The sequence below is a fragment of the Giraffa tippelskirchi genome, chromosome 2 (assembly GCF_054371585.1).
Source record: "Giraffa tippelskirchi isolate mGirTip1 chromosome 2, T2T-mGirTip1v1.2.pri, whole genome shotgun sequence".
Classification (NCBI taxonomy): domain Eukaryota; kingdom Metazoa; phylum Chordata; class Mammalia; order Artiodactyla; family Giraffidae; genus Giraffa; species Giraffa tippelskirchi.
In genome coordinates, this window is record NC_137276.1 from 153,575,815 (window position 1) to 153,596,197 (window position 20,383).

Sequence of the window (20,383 nt, forward strand, 5' to 3'; positions counted from 1 at the left end):
CCTGGGTCAGGAAGATCCCTGGCAAAGGGAAAGTCTACCCACTCCAGTACTCTTACCTGGAGAATTCCATGGACAGAGGAGGCTGGCAGGTTATAGTCCATAGAGTCACAAAGAGTAGGACGTGACTGAGTGACTAACACTCTTAATTTTTTTCAAGCTCAGCAGAGAAAGAAGACCTTTCCAGGGCCTACAGCTGATTTAATTTCCTAGTGGCCCATAAGAGAGATGAGAACAGACAGTGGGGAGAGGGAAGTGGCGGGGAGAGGATCAAGTAGATGAGGAAAGAGGTCAGAGCTGTCAGTTTTGTGGCACATGACAACAGGTGGCTAGTACAGTCTTTGTGGGGACAGGGCTTAGATGGGTTTGGGATATCTTAGAGCTGGATCTCTGTCCTTGTGGTGCTACCACCAGCCCCACCATCACAGGGGCTGATTCTCAACATCATAGCACATCAGAGTTATTTTAGGACTTTTAAAGATGCCCATGCTCCACTGTGAACTCAGTTAAGATTCTTTAAGGGTGGGGCCTGGACATGAGTATTTTTAAAAAATTCAATAGCTGATTTTGGGACTTCCCTGGTGGTCCAATGGCTAAGACTCCGTCCTTAGAGGGGGGCCCAGGTTTGATTCCCTGGTCAGGGAACTAGATCCCACATGCCACAACTAAAGATCCCACATGCCACAACTAAGACCTGGTACAGTCAAAAAAAAAAAAAAAAAATTCAATAGTTGCTTTTGAGGTATAGCCTTTTGGAGGTCCAAGAGCAGAGCATTTATCAGTCACCATATCAGAAGTCATCTGCAACTCCTGGCTACTTTGACCTGGCAGAGATTGAAGTGAGAAGAGAAAGAAAAAAAAGGAAGAAGAAAAACGCTTAATGGTGTACAGTAATTTTAGCCAATTGGCACACTCCTAGTATCCCAGGGATACTCAGAACCTCTGAGACTGCAGACAGGCATTTTGGGATCCCCCACAGCACTTATCCAGACCAAACTAAGCGTATCTATTAGAGAGTGTTGGATCAGGGCACAACTGTTAGGAGGTTTTTCCCTGCTCAATTTCCTATCCTTTTTGTTCTGTGGCTGTAATTGATGGATGTTATTATTTTACAACTTCATTTCATTCCTACAAAATTATTCAGAATTTCCCCTTTGGGTCTACAGGCATGGTGTTTTCAAAGTGTATTCCTTATATACATGCTAGTTTTAAAGTCACTCAGCTGTACCTACATAAGAAGAGAGGCAAGTGTGAGCAGGTCAGAACCAGCACTAGCTCCCCAGAAAAATGGGAAAAAGGGGAGCTAATTAATGATTCAAGTATGCTTATAATTGAATTCTTTCCCTGATCCATTCACATTTTTTTCTTAATTCTTTGAAGTTTTCTAAGGCAGACGTTTTCATTTAAAAAATAAGTGAATCATATGCCTCAAGGAGGAAAAGATGATTATTTTCCCCTTTTCCTTTCTAGTACGCTGACAAGAAGAGATTTTCTCTCTCTAGGATAAAGAGAGACAATGTACAGTGTGCAGTTTACAAAAATGATTTCCTAAGACATACAGGACTCTCTAACTCTGATAAACAGACTCTCTCTCATAGAAGCTCTGCAAAGAGCAGACAGAACAACTGCACTTTTTCTGGGCTTGAGGGGGTCCCCAAAGAACTGGGGTACATAAAAAAGAAGCCCGATTTAGATATGTGCTTAGGCTTCCTAGGTAAGGCAGTGCCACTCTGCTTCTGTGAAACATGTTTATACAAATGTTCACAGAGAGTAAAAATAAATTACAAAGAGTAAAAGATAAAATGGAAGAGAAAGACAGATGAAACCACTAAGACTTTTTTTAAGTCACAAAATCCAAATGAACAAACAGATCAAGTTCTTTGAGCAGAATAAGAATCACTAAAAATGCCTACCACAGCCCAGGGCAGTGACAGTAATAGGACCAGGGTTTGCTGGAGGGACACAAACAGAGCACTGGGTTCCTGAGCTGAGGCTTCCACTTGGATGCCCTCTGTGCTCATCTTCAGCTAACAGCACACACTTTCAGCCTCAAGCCAGAATTACACTTGTGGGAACAAGGGGTTCTTACTCCATTTGGGAACAAGCAGGCTGCTGGCCAAATGCAAATACACCGCATTTGACAGGACCTTCCCCTCCCCAGTTTAGCCAAAGCAATCTGGTTTGGCCAAGCAACTGAATTGCTCTGCTAAATCCATTGCACTGCAGTCATCAGGGAGGCTTCGTGTAACAAGAGTATTAAGATGCATGAAGCTAATTAACTTCCACAGTCAGCTCTCTAGGATGTGTGTTAAGTTTATAGAGAAACTTGCAGCTACTGCCCAAATCATATTTTTAGATATATATGTTAACCTCCTACAATCCCCTCCCACCCATAACTGGCTCCAAAACGGCAATTTTTTCCAAAACTGGCTCCAATTGCAACACTGACCACTGGAAATTTCCTTCCTTCTCAACTTGCCTATTGCATGTGGAAACTAAATAAGTATTCTCTCTCTCTTTTTTTTTTGCAGACTCATACTTTATTACTATAGCTTTAAAAAAAGTTTTTTAATTGGAGGATAATTCTTTTACAATATTGTGTTGGTTTCTACCATACATCAACATGAATCATATATAAATAAGTGTTCTTAATCCTTTCCTTTTGTTCTTTTTGTAGGTCAACATTTCAGCAGTGCAGGGTGAGGGTAATGATGGGGGTGAGAATAGGTTGAATTAATGAAATATTTTTACAAATGGAGAAAGAGAACTCAACAATTTTACATGTACTTTTTAAAATTGAGATTTAGTTCACATACAATAAAAGTCACCATTTCAAAATTTATAATTCAGGAGTTTTTAGTATAATCACAAGGTGTGCAACCACACATGTATGTTTTTCAACCATGCCTTTCAGACTGCTTTATTAATATTTTTAAGTTAAAGAACATCATGAACCTCAAAAACATCTTGCTAAGTGAGAGAAACCAGACACAAAAGATCACACACTATATGAAATTCTAAAAAACAAGACTATAGTAACAGAAAACAGGCCAGTGGTCATCTATGGCCAAGGGTAGGGGAAGGAATCTACTTAAAAGAGGCAGGAGCATATTTTTTAGAGTGACTGAACCATATCTTGATTGTAGCAGGGCCACACAACTGTACATTACTACAAAAATTCATTGAATTGCTACGTTTAAACTGGGTGACTTTTACTGTGTGTAAATTATACCTCAAGCTGGAAAAATCAAAACCAAAGCAGAAATCATTTAAGAAATTCTGGGGGGGAAACAAGTTATTTTCATTTTTGTGTATTTTCTTAAAATTTTTGTCAGCATTCATAACACACTATGTAGCTCCAAGTATAGAATTGGGAAGATCCCCTGGAGAAGGGTTAGGCGACCCACTCTAGTATTCTTGGGCTTCCCTGGTGGCTCAGATGGTAAAGAATCTGCCTACAATGCAAGAGACCTGGGTTTGATCCCTGGGTTGGGAAGATCCCCTGGAGGAGGGCATGGCAACCCACTCCAGTATTCTTGCCTGGAGAATCCCCATGGACACAGGAGCTTGGCGGGCTACAGTCCATGAGGTTGCAGAGAGTCGGACACGACTGAGTGACAGCACAGCACATATATAATTTTGTATTTAGACACTTTTATATCACAATTTCACATTTCTACCAAGTTTTGATGATTATAATTTAAGATACACAATTGTCCAAAGCCCATAACCATTCCCCTACTGTTAACAGGTAAATTACCAAATTTTAAAGCAAATGATTCCTCCTCAATATTTGGATGCCACCAAGTGGACAAACTGTGTAATATTACTGAGATTGAGTAGGCCATTTTATACATTTAAAAAAATAATACTTCAATGTTAAAATTTTTATTTAAAATTAATTTAAAATTTTATTAATTATAAGATATAAATGATTATGATTTTATTCATTTAAAAATAAATGATTTTATTAATTATAAGATTATTTTGTAATTGTACCAGACCATGATCCCCATCTATCTCTTGAAGTAACTTAACTATCAAATCTGAATTTCCAGAAATCAAAGAAAAGAACTTCCTGTTGAAATCATGTCCTTAACAAACTAAAACCACAGGTGAAAAATGATAGACATGGGTCTATCTTAAACCCCAAACCAAAAACCATTTAGGGACCCCCAAATGCAAACAGCTTTTCCTGTAGGCCAATTGACTTCTAACAAAACAATAAGTGCTCTCAGGAGGCACAACAAAAGCAGTGATGAAACTGTGGTGAAGATTATCTGGAAAGAAGAGAAAGACAGCAGGAAACTCATTCCCCTTTGGGCAAAGCCTTGCTAACTCTCTTTAGAGTCACCAGGATTTTCTCCTCACAGTCCCTGGCCTCTCCAGTTTAAGCTTTCACTATTGAAATGAAACAGTAAGTGGTTAGAGCCACAAAAAGAAAGATTATTTCAGGGAAGTGTTTGGTCCCTGCCAGGGTGGACAAAAGAATGACTTTTTCAAAGAAGCCTTTGAATGACAGTGAGCCATTACCTACCACCAACTGGGGAGATGAACACTCTGCTATGCCTGTAGCCCAACATTCCTTCCAATTATTTTTTCTGACTCTCTTTAACCCTCTCTATCTTGCTGCCAACCTCCATAAATTGAAAAGAAACATTTTTTTAAAGAAAGAAAAAAAAAAATCTTGGACTGTCATAAGTCCATAAAGTGAGAAACCAGTGAGAGAGAGAAAACATAGCTCACTGAGACAGAACCATGGCTTTTTACACAGCCTGTCTTCTAATTGCTGAAATGTTTGTTTGCATGGCTTTTCTTATTCTTTTTTTTCTTTTTTAAATGTTTTGGCCATACCACAAGACATGTGGGATCTTGGTTCTCTGATGAGAACCTGCATTGCAAACAGAGTCTTAACCACTGGACCACCAAGGGAAGTCCTGCTTGGTTCTTCTTAAATTTTAATTGTACTTATTAATAGAACATATACTCATTCAGTAAAAATTCAAAAGGTACAGAAGAATAAAAAGAGACAGCTCATCTGACTGCTTCTGCTGGCTAGCTAGCCCCATTCTCAGAGGCAACCATCATTCTTTTCTTATGAATCCTTACAGAAGTATCCTATACATAAATAAACAGTTACAAACACACTTTCTCCCTATATAGACATTCAATCACCACTTTTTTCTTACACAAATGTTGAACTACTGTACACATGATTCTTTTTTTATTTTATTTTAATTGATGGCTAATTACTTTACCATATTGTAGTGGTTTTGCCGTACATTCACATGAATCAGCCATGGGTGTACGTGTGTTCCCCATCCTGACCCTCTCTCCCACCTCCCTCCCCATCCCATACCTCTGGGTCAAGTGCACCAGCCCTGAACACCCTGTCTCATGCCTTGAACCTGGACTGGCAATCTATTTCACATATGATAATATACATGTTTCAATGCTCTTCTCTCAAATCATCCCACCCTCGCCTCGCCTTCTCCCACAGAGTCCAAAAGTCTATTCTTTACATCTGTCTCTCTTTTGCTGTCTTGCGTATAGGGTCATTGTTACCATCATTCTAAATTCCATATATATGCATTAATATACTGTATTGGTGTTTTTCTTTCTGACTTGCTTCGCTCTGTATAATAGGCTCCAGTTTCATCCCCCTCATTAGAACTAATTCAAATGTATTCTTTTTAACAGCTGAGTAATATTCCATTGTGTATATGTACCACAGCTTTCTTATCCATTCATCTGCCAATGGATATCTAGGTTGCTTCCATGTCCTGGCTATTGTAAACATTGCTGCGATGAACATTTGGGTACATGTGTCTCTTTCAATTCTGGTTTCCTCGGTGTGTATGCCCAGCAGTGGGATTGCTGGGTCGTATGGCAGTTCCATTTCCAGTTTTTTAAGGAATCTCCACACTGTTGTCCATAGTGGCTGTACTAGTTTGCATTCCCACCAACAGTGTAAGAGGGTTCCCTTTTCTCCACACTCTCTCCAGCATTTATTGTTTGTAGACTTTTTGACAGCAGCCATTTTGACTGGCGTGAGATGGTACCTCATTGCGGTTTTGATTTGCATTTCTCTGATAATGAGTAATGTTGAGCATCTTTTCATGTGTTTGTTAGCCATCTGTATGTCTTCTTTGGAGAAATGTCTGTTTAGTTCTTTAGCCCATTTTTGATTGGGTCGCTTATTTTTCTGGAATTGAGCTGCAGAAGTTGCTCGTATATTTTTGAGATTAATTCTTTGTCAGTTGCCTCATTTGCTATTATTTCATCCCATTCTGAAGGCTGTCTTTTCACCTTGCTTATAGTTTCCTTTGTTGTGCAAAAGCTTTTAAGTTTAATTAGGTCCCATTTGTTTATTTTTGCTTTTATTTCCATTACTCTGGGAGGTGGGTCATAGAGGATCCTGCTATGATTTACGTCAGAGAGTGTTTTGCCTATGTTTTCCTCTAGGAGTTTTATAGTTTCTGGCCTTACATTTAGATCTTTAATCCATTTTGAGTTTATTTTTGTGTATGGTGTTAGAAAGTGTTCTAGTTTCATTCTTTTACAAGTGGTTGACCAGTTTTCACAGCTCCACTTATTAAAGAGATTGTCTTTTCTCTATTGTATATTCTTACCTTCTGTGTCAAAGATAAGGGTCCATAGGTGTGTGGATTTATCTCTGGGCTTTCTATTTTGTTCCATTGATCTATGCTTCTGTTTTTATGCCAGTACACATGATTCTTTTTTCATTTAACAATACAATATATACTGTGGAAATCATACCATGTGAATACATAGAGTTTCTCATCCATTTTATTTTTTATTTTTATATACATAAGTCTAAGTTTAGTCGCTCAGTCATGTCTGACTATTTGCAACCCCATGGACTATAGCCTACCAGGCTCCTCCGTCCACAGCATTTTCTAGGCAAGAGTACTGGAGTAGATTGCCATTTCCTTCTCCAGAGGCTCTTCCCGACCCAGGGACCGAACCCGAGTCTCCCACACTGTAGGCAGAGGCTTTACTGTCTGAGCTACCAGGGAAGTATATACATATCAGTTCAGTTCAGTTCAGTCACTCAGTCGTGTCCTACTCTTTGTGACCCCATGGACCACAGCATGCCAGGTCTCCTTGTCCATCATCAACACCTGGAGTTGACTCAAACTCATCTCCATTGAGTCGGTGATGCCATCCAACCATCTCATCCTCTGTCATCCCCGTCCCCTCCTGCCTTCAACCTTTCCCAGCATCAGGGTCTTTTCCAGTGAGTCAGTTCTTCGCATCAGGTGGCCAAAGTATTGGAGTTTCAGCTTCAACATCAGTTCTTCCAATGAACATTCAGGACTGACATCCTTTAGGAGGGACTGGTTGATCTCCTCGCAGTCCAAGGCACTCTCAAGAGTCTTCTCCAACACCACAGTTCAAAAGCATCAATTCTTCACTGCTCAGCTTTCTTTATAGTCCAACTCTCACATCCATACATGACTACTGGAAAAACCATAGCCTTGACTAGACGGAACTCTGTTGGCAAAGTAATGTCTCTGCTTTTTAATAAGCTGTCTAGGTTGGTCATAACTTTCCTTCCAAGGAGAAAGAATCTTTTTATTTCATGGCTGCAATCACCATCTGCAGTGATTTTGGAGCCCAAAAAAATAAAGTCATCCACTGTTTCTACTGTTTCCCAACTATTTGCCATGAAGTGATGGAACTAGATGCCATGATCTTAGTTTTCTGAATGTTGAATTTTAAGCCAACTTTTTCACTCTCTTCTTTCACTTTCATCAAGAGGCTCTTTAGTTCCCCTTCACTTTCTGCCATAAGGGTGGTGTCATCTGCATATCTGAGGTTATCGATATTTCTCCCAGCAATCTTCATTCCAGCTTGTGCTTCCTCCAGCCCAGCGTTTCTCATGATGTACTCTGCATATAAGTTAAATAAGCACAGTGAAAATATACAGCCTTGACGTACTCCTTTCCAGTTTGGAACCAGTCTGTTGTTCCATGTCCAGTTTTAACTGTTGCTTCCTGACTTGTATACAGATTTCTCAAGAGGCAGGTCAGGTGATCTGGTATTCCCATCTCTTTTAGAATTTTCCACAGTTTATTGTGATCCACACAGTCAAAGGCTTTGCATAGTCAATAAAGCAGAAATAGATGTTTTTCTGGAATTCTCTTGCTTTTTCGATGATCCAGCGGATGTTGACAATTTGATCTCTGTTTCCTCTGCCTTTTCTAAAACCAGCTTGAACATCTGGAAGTTCATGGTTCACGTACTGTTGAAGCCCAGCTTGGAGAATTTTGAACATTACTTTGCTAGCGTGTGAGATGAGTGTAATTATGCAGTAGTTTGAGCATTTTTTGGCATTGCCTTTCTTAGGGATTGGAATGAAAACTGACCATTTCCAGTCCTGTGGCCACTGCTGAGTTTTCCAAATTTGCTGGCATATTGAGTGCAGCACTTTCATAGCATCATCTTTTAGGATTTGAAATAGCTCAATTGAAATTTCATCACCTCCACTAGCTTTGTTCGTAGTGATGCTTTCCAAGGCCCACTTGACTTCACATTCCAGGATGTCTGGCTTAGGTGAGTGATCACACCATCATGATTATCTGGGTCGTGCAGATCTTTTTTGTACAGTTCTTTTGTGTATTCTTGCCACCTCTTCTTAATATCTTCTGCTTCTGTTAGGTTCATACCATTTCTGTCCCTTATTGAGCTCATCTTTGCATGAAATGTTCCCTTGGTATCTCTAATTTTCTTGAAGAGATCTCTTGTCTTTCCCATTGTATTGTTTTCCTCTATTTCTTTGCATTGATCGCTGAGGAAGGCTTTGTTATCTCTCCTTGCTATTCTTTGGAACTCTGCATTCAAATGGGTATATCTTTCCTTTTCTCCTTCGCTTTTGTCTTCTCTTCTTTTCCCAGCTATTTGTAAGGCCTCCTCAGACAGCCATTTTGCTTTTTTGCATTTCTTTTTCTTGGGGATGATCTTGCTCTCTGTCTCCTGTACAATGTCAGGAACCTCTGTCCATAGTTCATCAGGCACTCTGTCTATCAGATCTAGTCCCTTAAATCTATTTCTCACTTCCACTGTATAATCGTTAGGGATTTGATTTAGGTCATACCTGAATGGCCTAGTGGTTTTCCCTACTTTCTTCAATTTAAGTCTGAATTTGGCAATAAGGAGTTCATGATCTGAGCCACAGTCCGCTCTCGGTTTTGTTTTTGCTGACTGTATAGAGCTTCTCCATCTTTGGCTGCAAAGAATATAATCAATCTGATTTTGGTGTTGACCATCTGGTGATGTCCATGTGTACAGTCTTCTCCTGTGTTGTTGGAAGAGGGTGTTTGCTATGACCAGTGTGTTCTCTTGGCAGAACTCTATTAGCCTTTGTCCTGCTTCATTCTATACTCTAAGGCCAAATTTGCCTGTTACTCCAATTGTTTCCTGACTTCCTACTTTTGCATTTCAGTCCCCTACAATGAAAAGGACATCTTTTTTGGGTGTTAGTTCTAGAAGGTCTTGTAGGTCTTCATAGAACCATTCAACTTCAGCTTCTTCAGCATTACTGGTTGGGGCATAGACTTGGATTACCGTGATATTGAATGGTTTGCCTTGGAAACAGAGATCATTTTGTCGTTTTTGAGACTGCATCCAAGTACTGCGTTTCGGACTCTTTTTTTGACTATGATGGCTACTCCATTTCTTCTAAGGGATTCTTGCCCACAGTAGTAGATATAATGGTCATGTAAGTTAAACTCACCCATTCCAGTCCATTTTAGTTCACTGATTCCTAAAATGTCGACGTTCACTCTTGCCATCTCCTGTTCGATCACTTCCAATTTGCCTTGATTCATGGACCTAATATTCCAGGTTCCTATGCAATATTGCTCTTTACAGCATCGGACCTTGCTTCCATCACCAGTCACATCCACAACTGGGTGTTGTTTTTGCTTTGGCTGCATCTCTTCATTCTTTCTGGAGTTATTTCTCCACTATATATACATATACATATACATATATATATATATATATATATATGTATTTTTTTTTTTTTGGTATATAGGCTTAGTTGCCCTGTGGCATGGCATGTGGGATCTTCCTGGACCAGGGATTGAACCCATGTCTCCTGCATTGGCAGGCAGATTCTTTACCACTGAACCACCAGGGAGGCCCTCTCATTCATTTTAAATCTGTATCAGATTCTGTTTGGACATGCCATAAAATATTTATGGAGTACTGTATTAAGATGGACATTTAACTTGTTTCCAACCTTGTGCTAGTTTTATTATTATCTTCTTACCCGAAATTCTCTGGGCAAATTTGATCGATTCTTCAATTGGGTCTGAGTTCACAATTTTATCTAGAATACCCAGCTTAAGTGCTTCATTTGCTGAAATACGTCTTCCTAAAAGAAAACAAAATCAAACGGAACAATGTGAGATTAAAGCAAAAGCATCACTCTCTCTACTAGGAAGTTTCTTGTCCTAGATATAAACATCTATTACAAAATAAATAAGCACTACACTGATTGTTATAGTGGAAAATTACTGCAGGGGTAACCAGAAAACTTGGATTCAAGTTCCAGTTCCACCTATACTATTTGTGTGAGCTATATTAGAACCACAATTTCTTCATTGGTAAATGACAATAATTATGCTTACCAGAGTAATTATGAATATTTAAGTGAAAATAAAACAATTTCCTTATATTCTTTAAATCTCCATAGAAGCACTTTATAAATTATAAATCTCTGTATAATATATAAGAGGATTGAGTCTTTATAATAATACAGTTAAAAAATAACAGAGGTAGTAAGAAAAGAGCAGTAGTAGTACTTCCTGTTCTTATACTAACATATACCAAGTGTTGCCACTGATTATGAAGAGTCCTCAAACATAAATAGAGTTGGACTGACAGTGGGAAAGCATTATTAAGTTGATATTATATAAGATATAATCAAAATGTCACAGGAAGATAGGGTGGACCTTTGCATTTTTTGGCTACCCACATCTCAACCCCTTCCTTAGTTTGTGAAATTGCTAATGTGTGAGCTTTGGAACTAAAAAGGAAGCTAAAAAGGAAGTAGAGATGATCAGACAATTGTTTCTTCAGACCTGGCACCAAGGTGTGGCCCGTAATCCCAAACTGGACAAATGGAGGGCTTAATTGATGGTTTTTAGCTGAAGTAAACAACAGCTCAAATCTCATTTTGCAGGTGGTGATACTTAGTGTCTGGTGGTGGTGATAGTGGTGCCAGGAGCACCTACTGTCCAGAGGTGGCACTGGCAGACTCTAGTATAATAATAGATTGGAAGCTCTAGGGGCTTACAGAAGTTTGATGAGGGTTAGCATCACTCTCAAGTTCTTCAACGTGTATAAATATGTAATCTGATCTGCATACTCTGAAGTAGGAGGTTCAGGAATATAAGCATTCCTCAACACAAGGGCAGAAAGAGAGACAGTGACACACAGCTCGCTTGCCAGCATCATCTGGGCTTCTGAAGTGTTTGTGCGTGCTAACTTGCTTCAGTTGTATCCAACTCTTTGCGACCCCGTGGACTGTAGGCTATAGGCCAGGCTCTTCTGTCCATGGGATTCTCCAGGCAAGAATACCAGAGTGGGTTGCCATGTTCTTCTCCAGAGGGTCTTTCCAACCCAGGAATCGAACCTGCATCTCTTGTGTCTCCTGCATTGGCAGGTGGGTTCTTTACCACTAGCGCCACCTTGGGCTTCTGAAGAGCAAGCACCAAATGAGTCTTGCAGGCACAACTCCTCCACAGTCTTCACTGCTCTTCCAGAGTGTTGGCGGATGCCATCTCCGAGACAAACCCTTCATTCCTGGTTCTTATTAGTGCTTCAGGGAGCTACCAATAGGTTTTCTTGATCAGATAGACAATTCAGTGATTTTTGGCAGGGGTCACTCTGTAACAGCAATATTTGAGCAGTCTGCTGGAAATGCCTCTGAAGGCAGGCCTCCAGATCTCCTCCTGGGGTGAGGAGGATAGGGAGAGGTGGGTAAGTGGCTTCAAGGGTGAAGTCTCCCAGGTATAACACCACTTAAGTGAGGGATGAGTAAATCAGACTCCTCACATTAAGGGGCCCAAAGGGACACAGAATGGAATATGAAAACGTGGCTACTAAAAGGATCTTCGGGGCAACTGAACAGCGGAGACAAGAGATGCCCACAGGATGGACTGAAAATTCCCTCAGCTGTAATGATTTCTTCTGACCTGGATTTCACAAAAGTTGGGAGTACTGCTACTGTTTGTATGGAGTCAATGAGATTTCAGGTACTTTTATTCTGTTTCAAGGACCTGAAGAGACAGCTCTGTATATCCAACCCAAATGCTCATGCTGAGATTTGAACTTGTTCTTTCTTATGCTGCCCTGAGTGTAGACAATAACCACTGTTCAATCTAATGAGAACCAAGCCTTGATCTACTACAAAGAGACTGGGGCAACTTGAAGTTGAGACTTCTCCAAGCCAGGTAATCTCAATTTTTTTTTTCTCCAATTTCCTTTGTGGCTTCTTTTCCAACCTTCAGAAAAAAATTTCTACACAGAACCCTTGCTAGATGCCATTTTAAAGTCCCCCTAAAATTATAGAGACTACTTAAAAAAACAGGTATATGATTCTAATGTCAGCATTCTTCTCATTCATTGTGGACTTCCCTGGTGGCTCAGAGGTTAAAGCGTCTGCCTCCAATGCGGGAGACCTGGGTTCGATCCAAGGGTCGGGAAGATCCCCTGGAGAAGGAAATGGCAAACCACTCCAGTATTCTTGCCTGGAGAATCCCATGGACGGAGGAGCCTGGTAGGTTACAGTCCACGGGGTCGCAAAGAGTCGGACACGACTGAGCGACTTCCCTTTTCCCTTTCATTCATTGCGACCTTTTCTGTGCAAATCAAAATCCATCATTCTTACTGCTTTTACCTCTTCTCTTCATCATGTTAACAACAGTGATATTTCTATAAGTATCAGTGTTTTGAAAAAAGCGAATCCTAGATCACTTTTTTGCTTTTTGTTAAAGAAGCCAGGTTCCTTCCTGATTTCCTTCAAGATATCCTTGCCTTTTAGGTTTAATCCTGAAAGCAGGAACACACAATTCCTCAGTATTCCTCCAAATACTTTAATTCCTATCAACATAAACCTTAGAATTCACAGACTCATTTCACACTGTTATGAATTCCCACCATATTTTATGCTTCTCTGCTTCCTTTCTATTTTGCCCTCTGCAGAATGAACCTTCTCGTGTGCTTTGAATTTCTGTAGTATGTTGGGTTGACTGTAAACATTCTCTTGTGAATTCTGCATTAGGGACTTACAACAGTTCACATTCTTAAAATTGCAGTTACCCTACCATTGTAAATTAAAGCAATTTCTAATCTATTTTATTGAAGACAAGAAATTTAGTTTTCCTAACTTCCCTTTCAAGCTCTACAGAATTTATAACACCTCCTCATTTAAAGGGGAAAAAAGCCATTTTAGACTTTAGTCTAAATTATATATTAGTAACTATATAAATTATACATTAGTAATGATATATTAGTAATAATATAGACTCACATTATTTTCTAATTTGGACCATGTGTGCACAGTTCTCTATTGTGGTTTCTGTGTCAAAGCACAAGTGTTTTGATTAGCAGTTCTCAAAGTTTTTAGTCTTGGGGCCCCTTTGTACTCTTAAAAATTATGGAATACTCTAAAGAGCCTTTGGAGCCAATGGCACCCCACTCCAGTACTCTTGCCTGGAAAATCCCATGGATGGAGGAGCCTGGTAGGCTGCAGTCCATGGGGTCGCTAAGAGTCAGACACGACTGAGCGACTTCACTTTCACTTTTCATTTTCATGCATTGGAGAAGGAAATGGCAACCCGCTCCAGTGTTCTTGCCTGGAGAATCCCAGAGACAGCGGAGCCTGCTGGGCTGCCATCTATGGGGTCGCACAGAGTCGGACACTACTGAGGTGACTTAGCAGCAGCAAAGAGCCTTTGTTTATGTAGGTTATTTCTATCAATATTTACTATATTAGAAATTATAACTGAGAACTTTAAAAATGTGCCTTTATTAAATCACTTTAAAATAACTATGATAAACCTATTACATATAAACATAAATAATTTTATGTACATAATCCTACTTTAAAAATTTAGTGAGAAGAGTGTCATTGTTTTATATTTTTGTAAATTTCTTTAATTTCTGGCTTAATAGAAGATAGCTGGGTTTTCATTTCTGCTTCTGCATTCAATCTGTTTTGATACCACATGGCATAAAATAACCTCTGGAAAATTCCGCTGTATATTTATGAGAGAATGAGAGTGGAAAATGCAAATAATGTCTTATTATTATGAAAACAGTTCTGACTTCAAGGATTGCCTCCCCTCCAGCCCCCTGTACCCCACACAATGGTCTTAGGTACACCTAGGAGTCCGTGGGTCATACTTTAACAACTCCTGATTTGGACCACATTTAAAGACCATGTAGCATCTTAGTATATGAATGTTCCATACATTTAGAATTTATTTGTGGCTGGAGTTATTTTAGCTATTTTGAGAGTAAACTTTTGTTGTATTTTGTTTTTATCCTTTGGAAGCTTGCAGGATTCTGTTTCCTGGAAGTTTAAAATCTTTATCAAAACACAAGGCATTGACATTTCATCAGATTTTCCAGGAAAATGGTGTGCCTGCTAAAATACAATCTCTGATTCTTTTATGTATCTGAAGAGTTTCTTCTATTTTTCCCTTTGATTATTGCTTCTCTCATTTTTGCTTTGTGCTCTGGGAGCATTTATTATTCGTAGCTGAAACCTCTACTACAGACCTTCCATGTCTGCTGCCTTCATTTACATTTTATGTATCTTTAAAAAAAATTCTTCTGAATTCTGTAAGTGAGTCTCTATCCTTTATGTTGCTGATTCAGTAGTCTGTTCTATTGCATCCTTTTTTTAATGCTTCAAAAATTATTTGGGCTAACATATTGATTTTAAACAGGTTTTTTATTTAATAAATAATATATTTTCTTTTCTAGTTCAGAATATTGTGAGTTTTATAACTTTTTTCTTTAATCTGTTTCAACAGACTCACATTTATGTTTCATTTTTCTAATGTCATATAATATTTTCATAGATTTTAGGTTGAGTGTTAAAGGTTTTGTCTATTAGTTTGTCTTAGTCATGAAATATTGTTTGCTCATATGTATTACTGGTGACTGGGAGCCCTGGGTACTAAAATTTGCCCTTAACATCTTGTTTGAATACAGAGAAAACCCACCTGGACCTAACTAAGTCTGAAAGGCTGGCAGGATAGAGATGTCACTTGCAATTTCTCCCCTAGTACCCTGGGTGTGCTTCAGTGAACAAGGGAGATGGGACTTGGAAAACAACAGCAGAAGGAAGGGCAGAGCACTTGTAGTTCTCCACATCTGAATGGACGGAAAACGTCAGAGATGAACTGCAATGTGCCCAAGCACATCTTTTGTGGTTACTGCTAAAGATTCAGTTGTTTTCAGATGGCATTTTAGGGAAATTGTGGAGAAGCGGCAGTTGTTGTAATTGCTCCACTTTTCCAGAATTACCGCTCTCATGGTTTTCAGAAGAACAGAAAAGGTGAGCTATTTACTCATTAATTTAATCTAAATTTATTTACATATTAATTTCCTACAGGGCAGTGCCTACAAAGCTGGTGTTTTTCTCCATTAACATCAGTAGGGAATCTTCAACTTGGAGTAACAACTGTTTTTTTTAGCATCCTTTATCAGTAAAAATGTTTTCCAGAAGCAAGATGTCAGGAATCTAAAATAGGTCAGCAAACTGTGCTCCTTCCAGAGGCTCGGAGAGAGAATCCATTTCCTTGGCTTTTCTAGTCTCTGAAGGCTGCCTGCATTTATTCTTCTCTTCCTCCATCTTCAAAGCCAATTTGTACCATCTTCTTTCCTCTCTGACCTCTCTCCTTCCACTTCTAAGGACCCTTGAGATAAGCGAGGCCCACCTAGAAAATCCAAAATAATCTCACATCTTAAGACTCTTAATTTAATCACCTTTGCAAGGTCCCTTTTGAACATAAGGTAATATATTCACAAGTTCTAGGGATTAGGACGTGGACATCTTGGAGAGGGGCATTGTTATGCCTACCACAGTTACCATTTATAAAATATCTCCTAGGCGACAGGTACTCTACCAGAAGCATGTCATGTAATTTCATTATTCCTTAGAACAACTATGTAGTTGTTTTACTGATGAGAAAATGAACACCAAGACGAGTTCAGACAATCTTGCTTCTAAATTCCAGGCCAGTCTATCCAACTGTCTACTTGACAGCTCCACCTGGATGTCAAACTTAACACGTCCAAAACTAAGCTCTTGTGATTCTTCCCTACAACCTGTTCTACCAGCAGAAATCCCCATCTTGGTAGTGGCACCATCCTTCCAGCTGCTCAGGCCATTTGAATCATTCTTCTCTCCCCTCTCTCTCACCTCTACATTTGATATGTCACAAAATCCTGGTTGGCTCGAAATATATCCAGAATTTGACCGTGTCTCACCATTTACATTGTTACCACTCAGGTCTACGTTTCCATCATGGCTTCCTTGGATTATTAAAGCAGCCTTCTAATCAGTCTTCCTATTTCTGCCCTAACCTCCCATCAGTATATTTTCAATAGCCAGAGTGATCTTGTAAAACACATAAGTGACAGAATGTTACTCTTCTTCTCAAAACACTCCAATGCTTTTCTACCTCATTTGGCAGAAAAGTCAAAGTTCTCTCTATAATCTTCAAGGCCCTATAGGATGTGACTTCACCCCCAACTACTCTTTCCTTTACTCACCTCACTCTAGCTTCATTGACCTTCTTGCTGTTCTTTGAAATTTCCAAGCCCGACCTCAGTTCAGTTCAGTTCAGTTCAGTCGCTCAGTCGTGTCCGACTCTTTGCGACCCCATGAATTGCAGCACGCCAGGCCTCTCTGTCCATCACCAACTCCCGGAGTCTACCCAAACCCATGTTCATCGAGTCGGTGATGCCATCCAACCATCTCATCCTCTGTCGTCCCCTTCTCCTCCCGCCCCCAATCCTACCCAGCATTAGGGTCTTTTCCAATGAATCAACCCTTCGCATGAGGTGGCCAAAGTATTGGAGCTTCAGCTTCAACATCAGACCTTCCAATGAACACCCAGGATTGATCTCTTTTAGGATGGATTGATTGGATCTCCTTGCAGTCCAAGAGACTCTCAAGAGTCTTCTCCAACACCACAGTTCAAAAGCATCAATTCTGCGGCGCTCAGCTTTCTTCACCGTCCAACTCTCACATCCATACATGACCATTGGAAAAACCATAGTCTTGACTAGACGGACTTTTGTTGGCAAAGTAATGTCTCTGCTTTTAAACATGCTATCTAGGTTGGCCATAACCTTCCTTCCAAGGAGTAAGCGTCTTTTAATTTCATGGCTGCAGTCACCATCAGCAGTGATTCTGGAGCCCAAAAAAGTAAAGTCTGACACTGTTTCCACTGTTTCCCCATCTATTTCCCATGGAGTGATGGGACCAGATGCCATGATCTTAGTTTTCTGAACATTGAGCTTTAAGCCAACTTTTTCACTCTCCTCCTTCACTTTCATCAAGAGGCTCTTTAGTTCTTCTTCACTTTCTGCCATAAGGGTGGTGTCATCCGCATATCTGAGGTTATTGATATTTCTCCCGGCAATCTTGATTCCAAGCCCTACCTCAGGGCTTGGTATTTGCTATTTTCTCCATGTGAAATATCTTCCACTAGATATTCGCAAAACAAGCTTCCTCCATCCCTCAGGTCTTCACTCACATTCATTTTGTAGGAAAGCCTTTCTTAGCTATCCTACCTATAAAATTTTACCTACCCCCCAGCCTATCATTTCACATTTCCCTTTTCTGCTTTATGTTTTCTCCTTAGCACTTGTCTCCATCTAATCGACCAGATATACTACTTACATAATAGGTAGCCATGGCGTTTACTAAGAGTACACAGCATGGTAGCTGGTCACCAAAGTGACCTGCCATATGTTTGACCTCTGGGTATTTAAGCTCCCCTCACAAGCTGAATAGGAAAGACTTGTATAATCAATAGGATAATTCAGAAAAGATGGCATGGGACTCCAAAGCTAGGTCTTAGAAGACACTGCAGTCTTTGCCTTGCTCCCTCTTGGACCAGTCACTCTAGAGGAAGCCAGCTTCCATGTTGTGAGGCGATACAGGAAACTCTAGGGAGAGGCCCACGTGGAGAGAAAATGAAGCCTTCTGCCATTGTCAACAGGAACCAGCCATCCTGGACAGCAGCAGTGTCTATGAGTATGAGATGTGACTGAGCCATCTCAGAAGTAGATCCTCCAGCCCCATTCAACTTTGGCTGACTGTGGCCCCAGTCAGTGTCTTGGATACAATCTCAAGAGAACCCTTGAGCTAGAACTCAACTAAGCTGTTCCAAAATTACTGACCCACAGAAACAACGCGAGAAAAAACACTGCCAATGACTCCAGTGAATGTAAGAGGCATCTTGAGTTCAAAGATGTGGATACCACTGTGCATTTTTGAACGGATGAAATATAATAATGATAATTATTCTTATTGTTGCTGTTTTCTATATATAATCTCTGTAAGGGCAGGAGGTTTGGTAGGTCTGATTTGCTGCTATAGGTCCACTGCCTGCAACAGGGCCCAGCACATAAGAAAAAAATTAAACAGCTATTGCATGAGTAAATAAAAATTAATTTGTACAAAGCATACTGTTCATATGCAGCACAGCTGGGATTCAAGTTCAGGTCTTTAATTCTAAAGCTTGTGCTCTTTTTATTGCCTATTCCTTGGGATACAGTCTGTTACCAAGAAGTTCATCTTATTTTTACTCAATCCTCCTTTTACTAGAAAGTCAGATGTAGGAATAATAATATATGGCTAACATGTATTACCATGTCTAGGACTGTTCTAAGCACACTGTATTCATTAATGCATCTGATCTTTATCATACCACCATATGGTAGGCACTGCTGTTATATACATTTATGAGGAAACTAAGGCACAGAGAGGTAACGTGATTGACCCAAGGTCTCACATGATTTCTGTTTGGAGTCAACAGTGATGCATGTGCTATCTTCCAACCTTACTTCAACTGGAAATATCTTTTATGTCTTTTAATATTTGGTAAATGTAGGGTCTCTAAGGGCTTCTTTGGTGGCTCAGCTGGTAAAGAATCCGCCTGCAACACAGGAGACCCTGGTTCGATTCCTGGGTTGGGAAGATCTTTTGGAGTAGGGATAGGCTACCCACCCCAGGATTCTTGGACTTCGCTGGTGGCTCAGCTGGTAAAGAATCCACCCGCAATGTGGGAGAAATGTTTTCTAGTGTTGCATTGTTCACATTCCCTGTTGAAAGATTACAACTTTTATTTGAAGCTAATATCGTCACACCCGGGAAATGAAAAATTCAGTCATTTCCAAACTAAAACTTTATATCTTTCCTTGGAAATTCTAGTTTTAATTCTTGTTTTATATTATGATTTCTAAGTGAGATCTGAATATAATGCTGCTGCTGCTGCCACCGCCAAGTCGCTTCAGTCGTGTCCAACTCTGTGCAACCCCATAGATGGCAGCCCACCAGGCTCCCCCGTCCCTGGGATTCTCCAGGCAAGAACACTGGAGTGGGTTGCCATTTCCTTCTCCAATGCATGAAAATGAAAAGTGAAAGTGAAGTCGCTCAGTCGTGTCCGACTCTTAGCGACCCCCTGGACTGCATCCCACCAGGCCTCTCCGTCCATGGGATTTTCCAGGCAGCAGTGTCTATGAGTAGACTCTTAAATGTGATTAGGGCTTTGTATATACTTTCATCTAGAAGGCACACATATTTGCTCTTCATGGTAACTTTTGAGAAGCTCTCAGGAAAGATATTCTTTCCATTTTACAGATGAGAAAACTGACATCAAAGAAGTTAAAGTAGCCTCTTAACATTACATGGGGGAGACTATCAAGCCAGAATGTTTCTAAATCCTTGTCCATCTCCTCACATTGATCCAGGCTGCCATTGGCAGAGTTAGTACTCACCTGAAGTAATCAAGTCAAGTGCAACAGGCACTCCAACAAGTCTAGGGAGAAGCTGGGTTCCTCTTGCACGAGGAAGGATTCCTAGTGTGACTTCTGGGAAGCCAATTTGAGCCTATCAAAGATTGAAGGCATAAAGGTCATTAGAATGAGATGATACATTCAGAGTCAAGGCAAGCATTCCCTTGGGTTTCTCACACCCTCAAAAACATTGTTGCACAGAATTCAGTGAAAGTTTCTACAGAGGAAATCAGTGTATACTCTCTCCTTTAATTAATAGCATAAACAGAACTGTGCCATCACTCAGTCTTCATGTTGAAACACATCC

General features: G+C 40.1%; 1 protein-coding gene across 1 annotated transcript in view; it reads right to left on the reverse strand.

Moving 5' to 3' along the window:
- EHHADH (enoyl-CoA hydratase and 3-hydroxyacyl CoA dehydrogenase) overlaps nt 1-20,383 on the reverse strand; it is a 54,388-nt gene that overhangs the window by 15,160 nt on the left and 18,845 nt on the right. The window contains exons 4-5 of the mRNA XM_081571362.1: nt 20,059-20,170; nt 10,298-10,402 (exon numbers count right to left, since the gene is read on the reverse strand). Of these exons, the coding sequence (XP_081427488.1) occupies nt 10,298-10,402; nt 20,059-20,170 (217 nt within the window). The remainder of the gene's footprint in view (nt 1-10,297; nt 10,403-20,058; nt 20,171-20,383) is intronic.